Below are 15191 nucleotides of genomic sequence, written 5' to 3'. Positions count from 1 at the left end.
TGTCTAGGAACCTTCAAATCCAAGGACGACAATTTTAGCCAGTTAACTTCAAATAATGGTTATGCAGCCCTTGGCCGTGGCATTCATGTGCTGTAAGCTAACATTTGCGGACAAGAGAAAACGTAATTAAACAGCTGTAGGGCAGCCCTGGTGGCACAGCTAGCTGTAGGGCAGCCCTGGTGGCACAGCAGTTTAGCGCAGCCTGTGGTCCGGGTGTGATCCTGGAGATCCGGGATCGAGTCCCACGTCAGGCTTCCAGCTCGGAGCCTGCTCCTCCCTCCCTCCCTCCCTCCCTCCCTCCCTCCCTCTCTCTCAATCAACCAATCAATAAATCTTAAAAAAAAAAAACCAGCTGTAAAATGGGGTTTATACAGTTGGACGTTCTGAGATCTTGGCTTTCTGAGGACAAGTGCAGCTTCCTTCTTCTGGCGTCACATTTCCCCTTTAGGAAATATTTTTCCATACTATTAAAAAGTAAAACTTATCCAGGTCATGGGACTTTCCAGAGGAGACCACTAAGGCATTGTTGAGGGGAAAAAACATATTGCATTGGAAAAAATACTTTAATTTTGTGTTTCTCATCAAAATATGGCTTAATAATCTATCCTTTCATATTTTCTAGTTCTAAATATTTTTCAAGCACAACTGCCTTAGCGAAAATCAGTAAAAGAAAAAAAATCAGCATCTAAATGTCTAAAGTAATAATTTAGATTGGTTTATAGCCTTCTGGGAAACTATTATACAATGTAAAGTACAATAATAAACCAATTTCTTCTTTCAATGTCCTATGAATGACTTCTTAAAACACAATACTGTGCTCTAATTACAGAGTACACATCTATGTCAAGTGTATGTGATACAGAACACATAGAGGTTACACATCTGAAGCAGGTTGGATTTCTACCAGGAAATAACCCCCGATTATTACAGAACCCAGAAAAATCTGGTTAATATTAAATCTCAAGAAACACAAAAATGTTCAACTTTGCCATCACCAAACTGTGCTATTTACATACACTAGTGATTTTAACACAAAGGGAGCTGGACATTTGGAACTGGTGTCCATGAACATGAATTTGACGCCACTAGTTCTCACCCGTGGCTGTACTTTTGGGAGGTTAAAAAAATCCCTCAGAGACTGTGATGTAATTGGTCTGGGGTATGACCTGGGTATTGGGATACTTACAAGCTGTCCAAGTAATTCTAAAGTGCAGTCAAGGTTGAGTAACACTGTTGTAAACAAACTAAGCTTTCACTCCTGAAATGATTTAACACAGACCAGCATTTTTCTGACCAATATTAAGACATCTGACAATACTAATATTCCCTGAGTTTTACGGCAACTCACCGTAGACATTCACATTTTACAAACATGAGCATTTTTTTACGTTTTCATCTTAATTCCAGTTAACTTACAGTGTTGTATTAGTCTCAGGTGTACAGTATGGTGATTCAACACCTCCACTCCACTGCCTTATATTCCACTACCATCTCCCCACCGATGTTCCAAATAGGAGTTGTTTTTTTTTTCCTTAGGAGTACTATTATTCAAAAAAAATCTGTATCAAACTTGCAAGAATACAGGTGTAAAAACCTCAATACAGTGTTGTGCATAAATATACAAGTTTTCAGTTTTGCTCTGTTTTGAATGGTGTTGGAGGGTGGAGGAATAACAGATTAAATATGGAGGATGCCTATGCTAGAACTTTCTGCCCACTCTGGTGATGGTTATGTGTCGTCATCTTATCATTCAAGTTGAGAAACTTTTAATGTGTAGGTTTGGATCAAACTGCCCACTGAAAGGTTCAGAGTGGCGTGTTTGCTCCAATGGAAGCTAACAGTTTTTGCCTTCACTTCCCTAATGAGCCCGGAAATGGTGAAGTTGCCTACAAGCACCTCTCTGTAGAGCATATGCTCATACAGTGGTCAGGAAGTCATCTGTGTGAGCGAGAAGCTGTAGTAGGAAGGAAGGAATTGCACAAGTGAATCTTTGTTTATCTCCAACCTCCCAGCTACATGTACATTTTCTTTGAATGCATAATACTGCTTTCCCGAAGCCAAGTGTTCACCAGGAGACAAATGATCCCCTTTACCTTCAATGAAAGAGCAGTGTCCGCATCGGTGTCATGGTACAGGATCACATTGTTGGCCATGTCAAAGCTTTCGCGGACCCCCAGATGGTAAAAGAGGGAAGGCTGTTTGGAGATCTCACTCATGTCCACCACAGCAACATCTGAGATCAGCAAGGACAGGACACGGTGTGGGAGAGAAAGAGAGGTGATTGGTCTACTGAATCTATTTCCCGCTGATCACCAATGGGGAACTCCTGCAATTGGTGTTTCTACCACCAGTCTTTTATTTTTTTTTTTTACCAGCCTTTAAGATAAAGCAGAAAGTGATGAATAATTGGGTTAGAAGCACCCCATGAGCAGTGGAAGAGAAGCAACGAGAGAAACCTCTTCCCTCCTCAAAGTGCTGGGAACGTGGCCTCACTTAAAAATTGCTATTGGAGTTAGTTTTGCTGTTATCTTTATTAGGAAATATGTGATCTCTAAAGGAGTATGTTCACCTTATGTACAAATTGTAAAGCCCAATGAAATGTCAAACAATGCTCCTGCCATGCAGCCCAAGACCCAGAACATCATCCATACTGTCAGAGTCTCATGTGCCTCCTCCCAGTCACATCTCCTCCCTCCTGCTCAGAGGATGCCTCTGTCCTGATCTCTGTATTTATCAGTTCCCTACATGTCTAAATGTATATATAAATATATATCCATGCATGTGTATATATATGCACATGTATCTTACATACATGCACAAGATTATATATTAGATATGCATGTCATGTTATATACACATGTATATACTTATTACATATATGCATATTATAATGTATGAATCCCTAAACAGGATATTGTTTAGTTTTGCATGGTTTTGAACCTCATATACATATATAGTATCACACCATATGTATTCTTGGACTTGCTACTGGTGTGATACCACCAATTTGCATGTCTACCTCTAGTTCAACATAACATTCCATTATATGAGGACTGAGGCCTGGATGGAAATTTCTTTATCCATCCTATCTAAATATATGTGCTTTTTTCCTTTTTCCTATTTCTAACTGCTGTAATGAACATTCCTTCTGGCTCACATGTCCATCATTAACTTGAAAATGTAGCTCAAATGCCCCTGGAGGTGTGTCCTATGGAGACTTACTGCAAATGGAGGAGGCAACGTATCACAACAACAAGGAGAGTATTTAAATGTGCCGAGCAGTACTGCACACCAGCTCAAAACTTGTCGTTTTTGAAAGTATAAAACTTCAAGTTTGATTGAACCTTCCCTACCACATGCAGAGATTTTGGAAAGAACATCTGAACTTACTCTTGCAGTGCTGTGACTCATAGGAAAGTCACTGAAAATCCCAAAGACACAGAACAGAGGCAAGGTGAATGGAGCGAGAAGACACAAGAAGGTAGGCAGTAGCCACATCAGCACCAGGCATCACTGGCTCTGTGCAGGAAGCACTGAGAGTCCTGAGGCCAAGCGCTAACAAGCCCTAGGTGGGCCTTTTATTTTCTAACTTACAGATCGTCTGCTATATGCCAGGCATCGTGCTGAGTTCAAGGGACAGAAATGAGAACAAGAAGGGTACTCAACCCACACTGGCACAAAGGTCATAAAGGGAAGGCCTGCAAAAAGGAATGCTGTCTGGGATCTGGGGGCCCAGAAAAGTCAGGCAAATCGGTGTGAGGGTGAGGTGATGGAAAGGGAAGGAAAGTGTTGCAGGAAGAGAAGACCACAAGGGCAAAGGGCCAGACATAAGATGGCATGTGTTAGGGGGACTGCAAATAATTTCAGGAGATGAGCCTGGAAGGGTTCTTAGGTGCCAGGTGGTGAAGGGGTCTGAAGGCCATGTTAAGAGAGCTGCCTCCATCTTGAGGCAATGGGAAACCTATGGTAGGGTGGTTTTTTGTTTTTCTTTTGATCATGGAAAAATACAAATATAAATAAAAGTAGAATAGTATAATGAAGCCCCCATAGCCCCTTCACTTCCCTCAACAACTAACAACTCACAGCCAGGCTTGTTTCACTTCTACTGGCACCCAAACCACCCCCTTACCATACTATTTTAAGCAGACCCCAGACATCATTTCATTCCCAAATACTTCAGTATGTATTGCTCAAAAAGGAGAATGCAAATGGGGAAAAAAAACAACAACAACAACACTATAGTAGGCACCTGGGTGGCTTGTGTCTGACTCTTGATTTCAGCTCAGCTTATGACCTCAGGGTCATGGATCGAGCCCAGCATTAGGCTCCAGGCTCAGCGGGGAGTCTGCTTGGGATTCTCTGCACACCGCCCCCATCCTGCTCCTCTTCCACCACCCCACATACTCTCTAAAATAAGTAAATAAAATCTTTAAGAAAATTACTGTAGGGCAGCCCCGGTGGCTCAGCGGTTTAGTGCTGCCTTCAGCCCAGGGTGTGATCTGGGGGACCCAGGATCGAGTCCTGCGTCAGGCTCCCTGCATGGAGCCTGCTTCTCCCTCTGCCTGTCTGTCCGTCTGTCTGTGTGTCCCTCATTAATAAATAAAATCTTAAAAAGAAAATTACTGTAGTATCAATGTCTCACCTAACAGTTCTGGAAAAAAAAAAAAAACCTGTCATGATTATGTTAAGATTTTTTTTAAGATTTAAGATGAAGCAGGCTCCATGCAGGGAGCCTGACGCGGGACTCAATCCTGGGTCCCCAGGATCACACCCCGGGTTGAAGGTGGCGCTAAACCGCTGAGCCACCCGGGCTGCCCCCTGACAGGTTTTAAACAGGAGCCTGTCCTGCCCAAATTCACCCCTCTTGAGGTTGTTGCTCAAGAAAGGACAAACGTATATGCTGAAGAAACACTTTACAACGTTCATTTATCTCCAACGGGTAACAGTTCCCTGCAAACATTTGCTCGGAGTCAAGAATCACACTGCAGCTGAATGAATCAGTCTGCTTATAGGACGGTTCCCTGGACTGCACCTACTTACGTGAAAAAGCATGGGTTTGAGAGTTGTGCTATTAGGTGGCAGCACAGATGCTAATTCCAAGGCCACGGAGACAGGTGTAATTAGTTAACTGAGGCAAGCGAGCCATGGCTTTCTTGCTTTCTTCAAGCTCCTTGAAGACAAAGGAGAGTGACAGGAACAGGCAGAGGCCAGGGACGAAGGACAGCAGCCCCCAACTGATGTGGGCCATTTTCACTGGAAACCCACAACTTGTGTGTGGGGGGGTGGCTTGTCGCTGAGGAGACGCAAGCGCCTTCTTTCCTCTGCCTTCTCCCTTCTGTGTCAGGGCTCCTGTCCTCTAGCCTCACTCCTCCGCTCAAGGGCCCCTCCATGGCTCCACCAAGGGCTGGGACACAGACTTTTCAGTCCCTACTCCATGCACAGCAGACAGACACTGCTACTCCAGATTCGAAGTAATCCGTGTTCAAAAGAAAAATGGTCTCACACCCAAAGTTGACATTTTTACCTGGTGTTTGTCACTCAGGCCACTAAGACTGAGATTACGCTGAGGATTCATAAAACAATAATATTCAACTAGCTCATTTTTACAACTCCTAGGATATTACTTTAGCAGATTTATAAATATTAAATGACTAAACACCACATTGGAATTTTTATTATATATGAGGCATCTAGGTTTGTTCCCTACCCCCGCCCTAGAGATCATAAGGCTTCAATCACCACAATGGTCATCTGCTTTGACATTTACAAAGTAGTTCCACAAACATCTAGGTTGGATTTCAGAACCACCCTGGGAGACCGGCAGGGAAGGTATTGGCTTTACTTCACAGATGGGGAAATGAAGCACAAAGATTCACCCATGGTCACGGTCACGCAGCCAGGGCACAAACAGAATCACAGCTCCCAAGTGTCCACATGAGGTTTCCTACTATCCTGACTCACTTTCTCAAACACAGCCACAAGGCGTAAAATAGTTGATTTATCAAGCTAAACCTTAGGCAAACAGATCACAGATAAAAAGAGGTAAAATGCTGATTTTTCATTTGCAAATACAGCCTGTGCTCTGGAGCAACCATTACCTTTCAGTTTCTAATGACACAGGTCAGCTTTGGGGGAAGTCTGCATACAATAAACCATCCTTCTTGATGGAGACACTTATGCACCCTACCCATCTTGCTTTAACAACCCTTCAAAAGGGACACCACGTCAGGAACTCGCAACAAGCCAAGGCTCCCCTTAAAATCTACTCTTAGCAGTTAAGTGTGTGAATTTAAAAACAACACCAATAAAAAATAAATTAAAAAAAAGTGCCCTTCAAACAATTTAAGAATCAATTACAATGATTTCACAATGTGATAGTATGAAATAAAGATGATAAATAGGATTTTAGTTCATGAAAAACTTCTGAACACTATCTTGAATAGTCTTTATGTGAAATGTTTTTATAAGTAGTAAGTAAAACTCTAATTTCCTAGTGTGGCTTAAAAGGGTCTGATTTCCAAAGCAAAGCATTTATCAACAAAATGATATAATGGTAAATGATTTACCATATAGTAATTCTGCGATTGTACTGGCTCATGCCAGCCTTTAAATATATTCCAGGTAATCTGAAATAATGAAGATAAGTAAGATTGGTTATATCTAAATGAACTAGATTTAGAGTAGCTTTACTGCCGGAGACATTTCAAAAATCTGATTGAACTTAGGGCAACTGAGTCATCCAAAAGCTCCCTAAAAACAACAGAGCCCAGGGCTTCTGGGTGGCTCAGAGGGTTAAGCATCTGCCTTTGGCTCAGGTCATGATCCCAGAGTCCTGGGATCGAGTCCCACATTGGGTTCCCCGCTCAGCGGGGAGTCTGCTTCTCCCTCTCCCTCTGCCCTTCCTTGTGCACATGTGCTCTAATAAATAGTAAAAAAAATCCTAAAGAAAAAAAAATCCACAGAGCCCAGATTTACTAGACAAGAGGCTACTTCTACTTTAAATCCAATTTTCCAATCACATAGGGAGACAACCTACCAATTCGGTGTCAGGAAGTCTACCAAAGACACCATCGACAGGGGCCGGGTGCCAGTTGCTTCAAGTACCACGTTGCAATGGGGAAGACAGGGGTGCAGGAGAGTGGGGATGTTGGGAACCTATACCTGGCCCCCGGTCTTTTGCTTCCCAGCATTTTTGTTTTAAAGAATGACCCCAAAATCTGTGTATACCTTTATACATGTGATTCAGATGTGTCCACTACCAGTTTTTCCAAAGACATATGCCAAATATAAGCAAATGATGCTCTGAGGTAAATGGACTCACTGGGCTTAATTTTAGAGCACTCACAAGGAAATATTTGCAATAGAAAACGTATCATGACTTAAGTCACTTAGCTCTCGCATGTTTATGTTGCTCTTGAGCTAACAGGGAAAAAACCTGCACGCTAGGGTGCACTCATCGCTTAAAGTGCTAGCAGTACCAGCAAGCACCACCATGCATGACGGGACGCGTCACAGCTCCAACTCTGGGCTCCCTGGTAGCCTTTACATCTACCACCTCAATACTTCCACCTTTGTCACCTGAATGTTCTCTTCCGCTTCCTTCCACCCTTTTATAAAGGGATCTGCTTTGACATAACTCTCCTCAGCAAATTTCGAGACATCGTTCTCAAAAGCCCTTTTCTGACCAGCAGATAATGACTTTCTCTTCTAAAAGGTCTGTGTCACACATCACCTTCAAGACGTGTGCAATTTCAGAGAGGAGTAGAGCTTGATGTACTGGCACCACACAGCACCCCACCGTGAAGGCGGTACTGCTGAGCTTTTCTGTCAGAGTGACAAAATTGCAGGAAATGGCACTGCCTTCCTTAATTTGTTCTCTGATTGGCTCATTAAAAATGACCTCTGGTCAACACAAGAAGACCCATGGCTTTCACATCCACTTCAAAAATAACACCCTACCCCCCTTTACCTTAATAAAATCAACTGTTCCTTCAAGATCAACTCTAGGTGCCAGGACTCCTGCCGGGCCACTGATGTCACCCATTCTGTGCTCCCAGCTTCCGGAGAGGGTCAGCCCCACAGCCTGTGCAGGGGCACAGAGTTCATCTGGTGATGGCAGCGAGGATCCACTGCTGGATACAGGGCCATTTTTTCTTTGTCCTTATTCCATCTCATCTCCCCCCCCACCAAGTACCAAAACCCTTTTTTCTAGGTGGCTCTTTGAGAATCAATGTCCAGAGTTCCTGGTTTCCATTGAGCATGCCTCACTAGCCACAGACTTTATGAAAAGTACCTAGCAAGGTTGAGTATTTTGAATGCAGGATTCTCATTCTCAGGAAAGAAAACACTTTTTAGTGAATCCGACCAATAAGTCTTAGAACGTCAGTCAGCCTTATGAGATCCAATGACAATCCAAGGGTCATTCTAGACATCAGAATGGTCTTGGCTCCCGGCTCACAACCAAAATAACTGGAGGGCTATGTTGGAGGCCCATCAAGAACCTTTATGATATCGACCATTTCCATTGCTTTGTGTTTCTTGTATTCCACTTCCTCTGCTCCCAACTTTTAACAGTCACACAGAGCATCTCATCTGGACAGAACTGGCCTGATACAATGCAGCTAGCCTTGAGGGTATTTTTGCTCATGGTGAGTTGATCAGTAAGACATAGAGATATTATATTCTGGTTATGCTTCACGACAGGACATGTCAAAATGTAATGGTACGAGTTTAAGTTCTGGCTCTTAGTCAGATGAAGTAGACATCCCAGCCTGTCTCTCCCCGAATGCATCTATAAAAACTTGGCAGAAAGGATCGAATAGCTGTTTAATAATCTAGAAAGGAAGCAAACAGATTAGAGAAGACCTGATTCCAATGTACCGCCAAACCCAAAGCAAGTTCCCTATTTCCCCCTCAGTCTCCCCCCTGCCAGGACTAAAGGCAGCCCGAAACCCTCCAAATAGGTGCTGGGTGTCAATGCAGAGAGCACCAGGAGAGGCTCCCTAGTTCTGGCTCAGAAAGCAGCAAAGGGGCCTCCAAATGCTCAGAGAGAGTGAAGGCAGTTCTCTACTTTTCTCTTTTCCCTTGCACCCCAGGACCCCTGTGACCCCCACGGCCATACCAGCTAAGGCTGGCAGAGGCAGCAGGGCCTACAGTCACCAGGGCCTCTGCTCTAACCTGAGGAGCTGTGGTCCCAAGGGGGGGGCAGCGAATCCCCATTGCTTTTTTCCCCTCTCCAAATTCCTGGCCTCAAACATGGGCACTTGTGCAAAGTGTGAGGCAGAGTGGCTTGACTAAATCTCCCGGTGTTCGGCCCCAGGACTGAAAAGGGGAGTCCCAGTAAATCACCAAGTACAAAGCCAAGCAGCACTGAAAAGGCTTTGAAAAGCTACCACAACTAAACCCGAGCTTGGCAGCCTAAATCAACTAGGCCGACCACCCGTTAGGGCAAAAATACCAACAGGCTCCATAGGATATATGTGAGGCCTGGGATCTCATTTATAGGATTTCAAAAGATCCAGGGTACAATCCAAAATTACTTTGAATTCAAAAAAGCAGGAACGATTCAAACTCACATGGGAAAGACAACCAATGGAATCTGATAACAAGAGGTCACAGAAATCAAAATCACTGACAATGACTTTAAAGCAATTATTATAAAAGTTCTCCAAGAAGGGACGCCTCGGTGGCTCAGTGGTTGAGTGTCTGCCTTTGACTCAGGGCATGATCCTGGGGCCCAGGATCAAGTCCCACACCAGGCTCCCTACGAGAAGCCTGCTTCTCCCTCTACCTGTGTGTCTGCCTTGGTCTCTCATGAATAAATAAAATCTTAAAAAAAAAAAAAAAAAGTTCTCCAAGAAGTAAAGGAAGATACTTCTGAAAAGAATGGAAAAAATAGAAAGTACCAATGAATAAACTGAAGAGCCAAATGGAAATCTTAGGAATGATTAATAACCAAAATAGAAGACTCACCAGATGGGCTCACAAAAAGAATGGACGTGACAGAGAGGTCAGTGAAACTAAAGACAGGTCAGTAGAAATGATCTAATTTGAACAACAGAAAACAAAGAGTTTAGAAAAATCTAGAAATTAAGACTCTCTTCCAAAATCCCATAAACCAATAGGTAAAAAGTACAGGGAAGGATCATGAACAAACAGCGCTCAGGAAAAAAAAAAAAAAAAAAGGGAAGTATGTCCACCCTCACATAGAATAAGGCAAATACAAGTTAAAACTGAGATACTGATCCCTGGGTGGCTCAGCGGTTAAGCACCTGCCTTTGGCCCAGGGCACGATCCTGGAGTCCCGGGATCCAGTCCCGTGTCAGGCTCCCGGCATGGGGCCTGCTTCTCCCTCTGCCTGTGTCTCTGCCTCCCCGACACTGGTTGGTGTCTGTTTATTGTAGGTGTCCTGGTGGGTTTCAAGTGGTAGCTCACGGTGGTTTGGATTTGCATTTCCCCAACGACAAAGGACTGTCTTTTCATGTGTATGTTGGCTGTTTGTATACCTTTTTTTTTTAAAAAAAGATTTTATTTATTCATGAGAGACAGAGACGGGGGGGGGGGGGGGGGGGGGGTGGTGCAGAGACACAGGCAGAGGGAGAAGCAGGAGCCCGATGTGGGACTCAATCCCAGGTCTCCAGGATCACGCCCTGGGCTGAAGGCGGCGCTAAACCGCTGAGCCACCCAGGGATCCCACAACTTTCTTTTTTAAAAGAAGGTTAAATCGAGAGTTATCATAGGACCCAGAAATCCCACCCCTAGGCACACAGGCAAGAGAGATGGAAGCAGATGTCCACGGCAAAAGTTGCTGCATTATTCCCCGAAGCCAAAACCAGAAACCACCCCAACGCCCAAGGAGATACCACCCTGCAGTACATCCAGAACTTCACGCAGCCGAGCGAAAGGGGCACAGTCCGGTCCCGTGCAGCGCCACGGATGAGCTGTGGACACGGGTGAGAAGACCACACGTTCATAAGGCCATTCATGGGAACAAGCACGACGAGGGGGGGGAGAGGGGGAGAGGGGGAGGAGAGGCTGCCCAGCTCCGGGGCTGGGTGGCTGCGGCGGGGAGGGACTGCTAACGGGTGCAGGGGTTTTCCTGGGTGCAATGCAAGGGGCCTGGGGCGAGCAGAGGTGACGGCTGCGCGGCTCCCCAGACGTGCAACAACCGCTGGGCTGTCCGCTGCACCGGATCGATTATACCTCACGAAGGCTGGGTGGGTTGGGTTGTTGTGTTTTTGTTTTTTAAAGTACAAGAGTCTCAGCGGTGGCGCTGTTCCTAATTGTTGCAAACTGGGAACGACTCCACGTTCAACAGAGAACATAAACTGCCGTGTATTCTTACAACGAAATACTACATAGAAATGGAAAGGAACAAACTGCTGCTGTGTTAACAGTAGAGAGGAATTCTGCAAACATAATGGTGAGTGAAAGGAGCCAGAGACAAAAAAGGAAATTGTGTTATTCCGTTTATAAATAGAGAGAGAGAGAGAGAAACCAAGAAATACTCTTAACTCTAAAGAACACACTACTGGTCAGCAAAGGGGGGTGGGGGTGGGGGGTGAGACGGTTGATGGGGATGAAGGAGGGCGCTTGTGACGAGCACTGGGTGATACACGGAAGTGACAAATCACTATACTGTACACCTGAAACCAATATAACACTGTATGGTAACCATATTGGAATTAAAATAAAAACTTTTAAAATAAGAAAAAAAAGGTACCCCAACAGGCAAAACTACTCCCTGCAGACATTGGGATAGTTGGTGCTCTTGACTAGGCTGGAAAACAGAAGCGAGCACACTGGTGTTTACTTTTTTGATCCAAGCATGGAGTTACACAGCATAAAGCTTTTGAGAGCTCATAGAGCAGTACATTTAAGACTGTGCGCTTTTCTGGATGTGCTTTGTACCTCAATAAAAAGTAAAAATAAAGAGGTTATTGAAGCAGAGGTTTATACCTTTTCCTCACTTCCATTCTTCAACACAGGACCAGGAATGAAGCTAGGATTAAATTTCCAACCTCAAAAACTTTGGGCAAAAAAAAAAAAAAAAAAAGGTCTGACCCAATTGCAGGAGTATAATGGGACCCTACTACCTGACATTTCTTGAGCATTTACCACATTCAGGGCACTATGCTTCAATCTCTACCTAGAGATTTTTTCAATGAGACTCAGAGATGTTAGGTAAGTTATCCAGGGCCACACAGCCAAAAAAGGACAGGGCAACAAAGGAAACCCGATCTGCCAAGCAAAATGTTTCTTCCCCTCTGCCACTTGTGTTACCAAGGGCAGTGGGACACAATGATGGAACACAGGTTGGTCAAGCCTCATTATGGATCTATTTTGGTGGAATGCCTGGGTGGCTCAGTGGTTGAATGTTTACCTTTGGCTCAGGTCATGATCCCAGGGTCCTGGGATCGAGACCCGCATCAGGCTCCCCATAGGGAGCCTGCTTCTCCCTCTGCCTATGTCTCTGCCTCTCTCTGTGTGTCTCTCACAAATAACTAAATAAAATCTTGAAAAAATAAAAATTAAAAATGGATCTGTTTTGGTGGTCTTTACGTTGGGGGACAGAAAGGCCATTTGCCCAAAGGATAACCTGCACTTCCTACACTTTCCTGGATGATGAGGTGAAAGGGAGGCAGCCGTGGTTCTAGCAACTTGACTCAAAGTGTGTGGAACACACATCCAGGGTGAAACCCTTCTCTCAGGTGCTTGACACAGGTGTCAGGCGTTCTTCACACAAGTCACCTGTGTCCAATCACAGACCTCAGGGTAAAAGCTACAACAGTCAAGTGTTCAGAAGAACACATGAAAGTATGCGTACAATCACAACCTGGAAGGAGACAAAGACTTCCCAGGGATGACACAGAGGCAACCTTAATAGAACAATAGTGTCTGTGAGACGTTATCAGAACGAAAATTCTCTGCTCATCACAAGTCCCAAGGAGATGAATAAGCAAGCCACAGTCTGGGAGCAAATGCTCAAGAAATATACTTCTGAAAAGCACCTGAATCCAAAATATATAAAGAACTCTTCTAACTCAATAAGAGGACAATCCAATTAAATGGGTAAATGATCTCCACAGACACCTCATGAAGATATCTATCATGGCCAAAAAGCACGTGCAAAGGTGCTCAACATCATTAATCATCAACAAAAGGGGAATAAAAACCATTGTGAGAAACCACACTACAGCTCCACCAGTAAGGCCAAAGTTGAAAAGCTCAATAACACAGTGTCGGTGAGGACGCGAAGCCACCACAAGTCTTGTGCATCAGTGCTAGGAACAGAAGAGTACCACCACCTGGGGAAAAGGTTTGGAGGTTCCTTACACAGTTTAACACACGCCTACCCTTTGATCTGGCCATTCCACTGCTGGTTATTTACCCAAGAGGAATGAAAACACTTGCCCACAAAAAAAGACCTATATACAAATGTTCGTAGCAGTTTTACTTGTAACAGCCCAAACTAGGAACCACCCACATGTCCTTCAACAGGAGTATGACTAAAACAACGGTGGTATGTCCACGCAACCCAACAGTGCTCTGCACCAACAAGGAGCAAACGACAGATACGCAGCACGATACAGGTGAATCTCAAAGACATCACGCTGAGCAAAGGAAGCTAGACCCAGGAAAGTACACACTGTAGGAGCCCTTTTATACAAAACTCTAGCAAAGGCATGTCTAACTGGTGGTGACAGCATCCCAGTCACTTCCTGGGGCCAGGAATGGGGGTGGAAAGGGGAATGAGCAAGAGGCGACATGAGAGAACTTTCTGGACAGATGAGACTTCTATTGTGATAAGGTCTGTTTTTGTGGGTTTAGTCATTTCTCAAATTGCACAGCGGAGATTCTTACATTTCAATGTATACACACTATATGGTAAAAATGTTTAAGACTAAGAACCAAGTGTGGAGGGGGGGGTGGTAAAGAAAAAAAACAACGTGGCACATTGTTAATCATTGTTGAAGCTGCATAATGTGCATGCTTGAAATTTTCCATAATAAAATTTCAAGAAAAAATTCATCTATATCTAATGCATCTACTCCTCTCCTGCTTCCACCTCTAATTCTGCTCGGCCCCTGGACTGACCCCGATTCTCCGGTGAACTCTGTTTCCTGCCCAGGTCCACAGCTCAACTCCTTCCTGTGCTGCACGTCCTAACACCAACCAAGCCCTGACAACTGCCAGGTATTTTGGCCAAACCCTGCCACACCCGATAGCCTGAAAGCCGGGAAGGTATCGGGGAAGCCAGAAGTTTTCCAGCTGGCTTTGCAGGAGTTCAACCCCTTCCCCACCGATGTGATCTGACCGGGATTTAAACAGATCCTATCGCAAAGCCTGATACACTGAAGCATTAAACAGGAGTATAAGGCTTGCATTCCAAAAATATGTAAGTTGGCCGCTAGGAACCCAAAACACAGTTTGCCCCAATAACATACAGCCGGCAATGCAGCAGGCCAGCCCCGAGACTTTATCTACCCTAAATGCACTCAGAGCTCAAACAGCAAAGCTGCAAGGAAATGCTGCAGGTGCAATGCTTCTTTCACTCGGCCCATGTGACGAAGAATTGAGGAAAGTTCCAGGTTTTAATGCTGAGTCAGTAGCAGTAACAGCAGCTAGAGAGGAAGGAGGCTCTGGCAATGGCCCCCATGGGCAAGCCAGCAGCCAGGTCCAGCAGAGGGCAGCTGAGGTCTTGTCAGGGGGTCATGTGGTCTTGTCCCCAGGAGTAAAGTCACTGTGGCCTGAGCAAGCCATGCCACTGTCTCCAGTAGGGAGAGAAGAGACTTCTGAGTTATAACCCTACCTGTGATCTCCCACTGCACTTGTTTAAAATAAAATCACGTTTATGTTATGAAAAATATACATCACCAAAAATGTGGACAAATAAAAAAAAAAAAATCAGTATTCCCAGAACAGAGTTCAAACCACTGTTTTCATTCCAGGGCCTCCGGTTGAGTTGTTTTGGTCTCTTCTATTTGATATGTACCACTGAAGAGAAAGGTTCAGATACAGAAATGTGTCATTAGGATGTACCTTCTTTCCTAGTAAGAATCACAACTGTACTTTATCTATGCCTGTCCTCCATTTTCAGCATGGTTTCTCCAGGAAACCACACTCTGATTTCCATCTGAGGGTACCAAACAAGTCTTGCTTCATCTCAACAGGAGAAACCAAGTGCCATC

The 15191-nt window shown here is 44.5% G+C and overlaps 1 protein-coding gene across 2 annotated transcripts in view; it reads right to left on the bottom strand.

The window, feature by feature from the left end:
• Positions 1–15191, bottom strand: part of MAP3K15 (mitogen-activated protein kinase kinase kinase 15) — a 113810-nt gene that overhangs the window by 91268 nt on the left and 7351 nt on the right. For both annotated transcript variants that reach the window (XR_013374852.1, XM_077888786.1), the window contains exon 2: positions 2094–2233. Coding sequence is in view for 1 of the 2 variants with exons in the window: in XM_077888786.1 (XP_077744912.1) it covers positions 2094–2233 (140 nt within the window). In the remaining variant the exon portion in view is untranslated. The remainder of the gene's footprint in view (positions 1–2093; positions 2234–15191) is intronic.

The sequence above is a fragment of the Canis aureus genome, chromosome X (genome assembly GCF_053574225.1).
Source record: "Canis aureus isolate CA01 chromosome X, VMU_Caureus_v.1.0, whole genome shotgun sequence".
Taxonomy (NCBI): domain Eukaryota; kingdom Metazoa; phylum Chordata; class Mammalia; order Carnivora; family Canidae; genus Canis; species Canis aureus.
The sequence above is the reverse complement of the archived record's forward strand: the minus strand, read 5'-3'. Positions and strand labels throughout refer to the sequence as shown.